Raw genomic sequence first — 407 nt, 5'->3', positions numbered from 1 at the left:
AAGCCCTGTCCCCACCCCTACAGCCTTGTCTCTACAGCCTCCATCTCTACAGCACCCGGCCTCATCATCCCTTGTCCCTACAGCACCCATCCCCACAACTCGCCGTCTCCATCACCACTGTCTCCCCCCCCACAGACCCCACCCCTACAGCCTTCATCCCCAGTGTCCCCATCGCCACAGCCCCCAGCCCCACTGTCCCCATTCCTATAGCCCACAGCCCTATCAGCCCATGGCCTCCAAAGCCGGGGGACTCGGATCCAGGAGTGTCCTGGGTCCTCCACAACTGCGCACACACCCAGCCCTGGGGAAGCACCCTGGGGTCTACGCTACCACCTCAGTTTGGGGAACAAAGGGCCAACTGGGGCTGCCACACCCCCCCAGCATGGAGAAGGGTGACAGTGGGGACA

The 407-nt window shown here is 63.4% G+C and overlaps 1 protein-coding gene across 1 annotated transcript in view; it reads right to left on the bottom strand.

Moving 5' to 3' along the window:
* Positions 1-222: 222 nt before the first annotated feature.
* The window catches only part of TUBB3 (tubulin beta 3 class III), a 6,044-nt gene continuing 5,859 nt past the window's right edge, over positions 223-407 (bottom strand). Inside the window, exon 4 of the mRNA XM_017741346.1 lies at positions 223-283. Within this exon, the coding sequence (XP_017596835.1) occupies positions 223-283 (61 nt within the window). The remainder of the gene's footprint in view (positions 284-407) is intronic.

This window comes from Corvus brachyrhynchos, unplaced genomic scaffold (assembly GCF_000691975.1).
Source record: "Corvus brachyrhynchos isolate BGI_N302 unplaced genomic scaffold, ASM69197v1 scaffold365, whole genome shotgun sequence".
Lineage (NCBI taxonomy): Eukaryota > Metazoa > Chordata > Aves > Passeriformes > Corvidae > Corvus > Corvus brachyrhynchos.
This window is presented reverse-complemented; position numbering and strand designations above follow the sequence as displayed.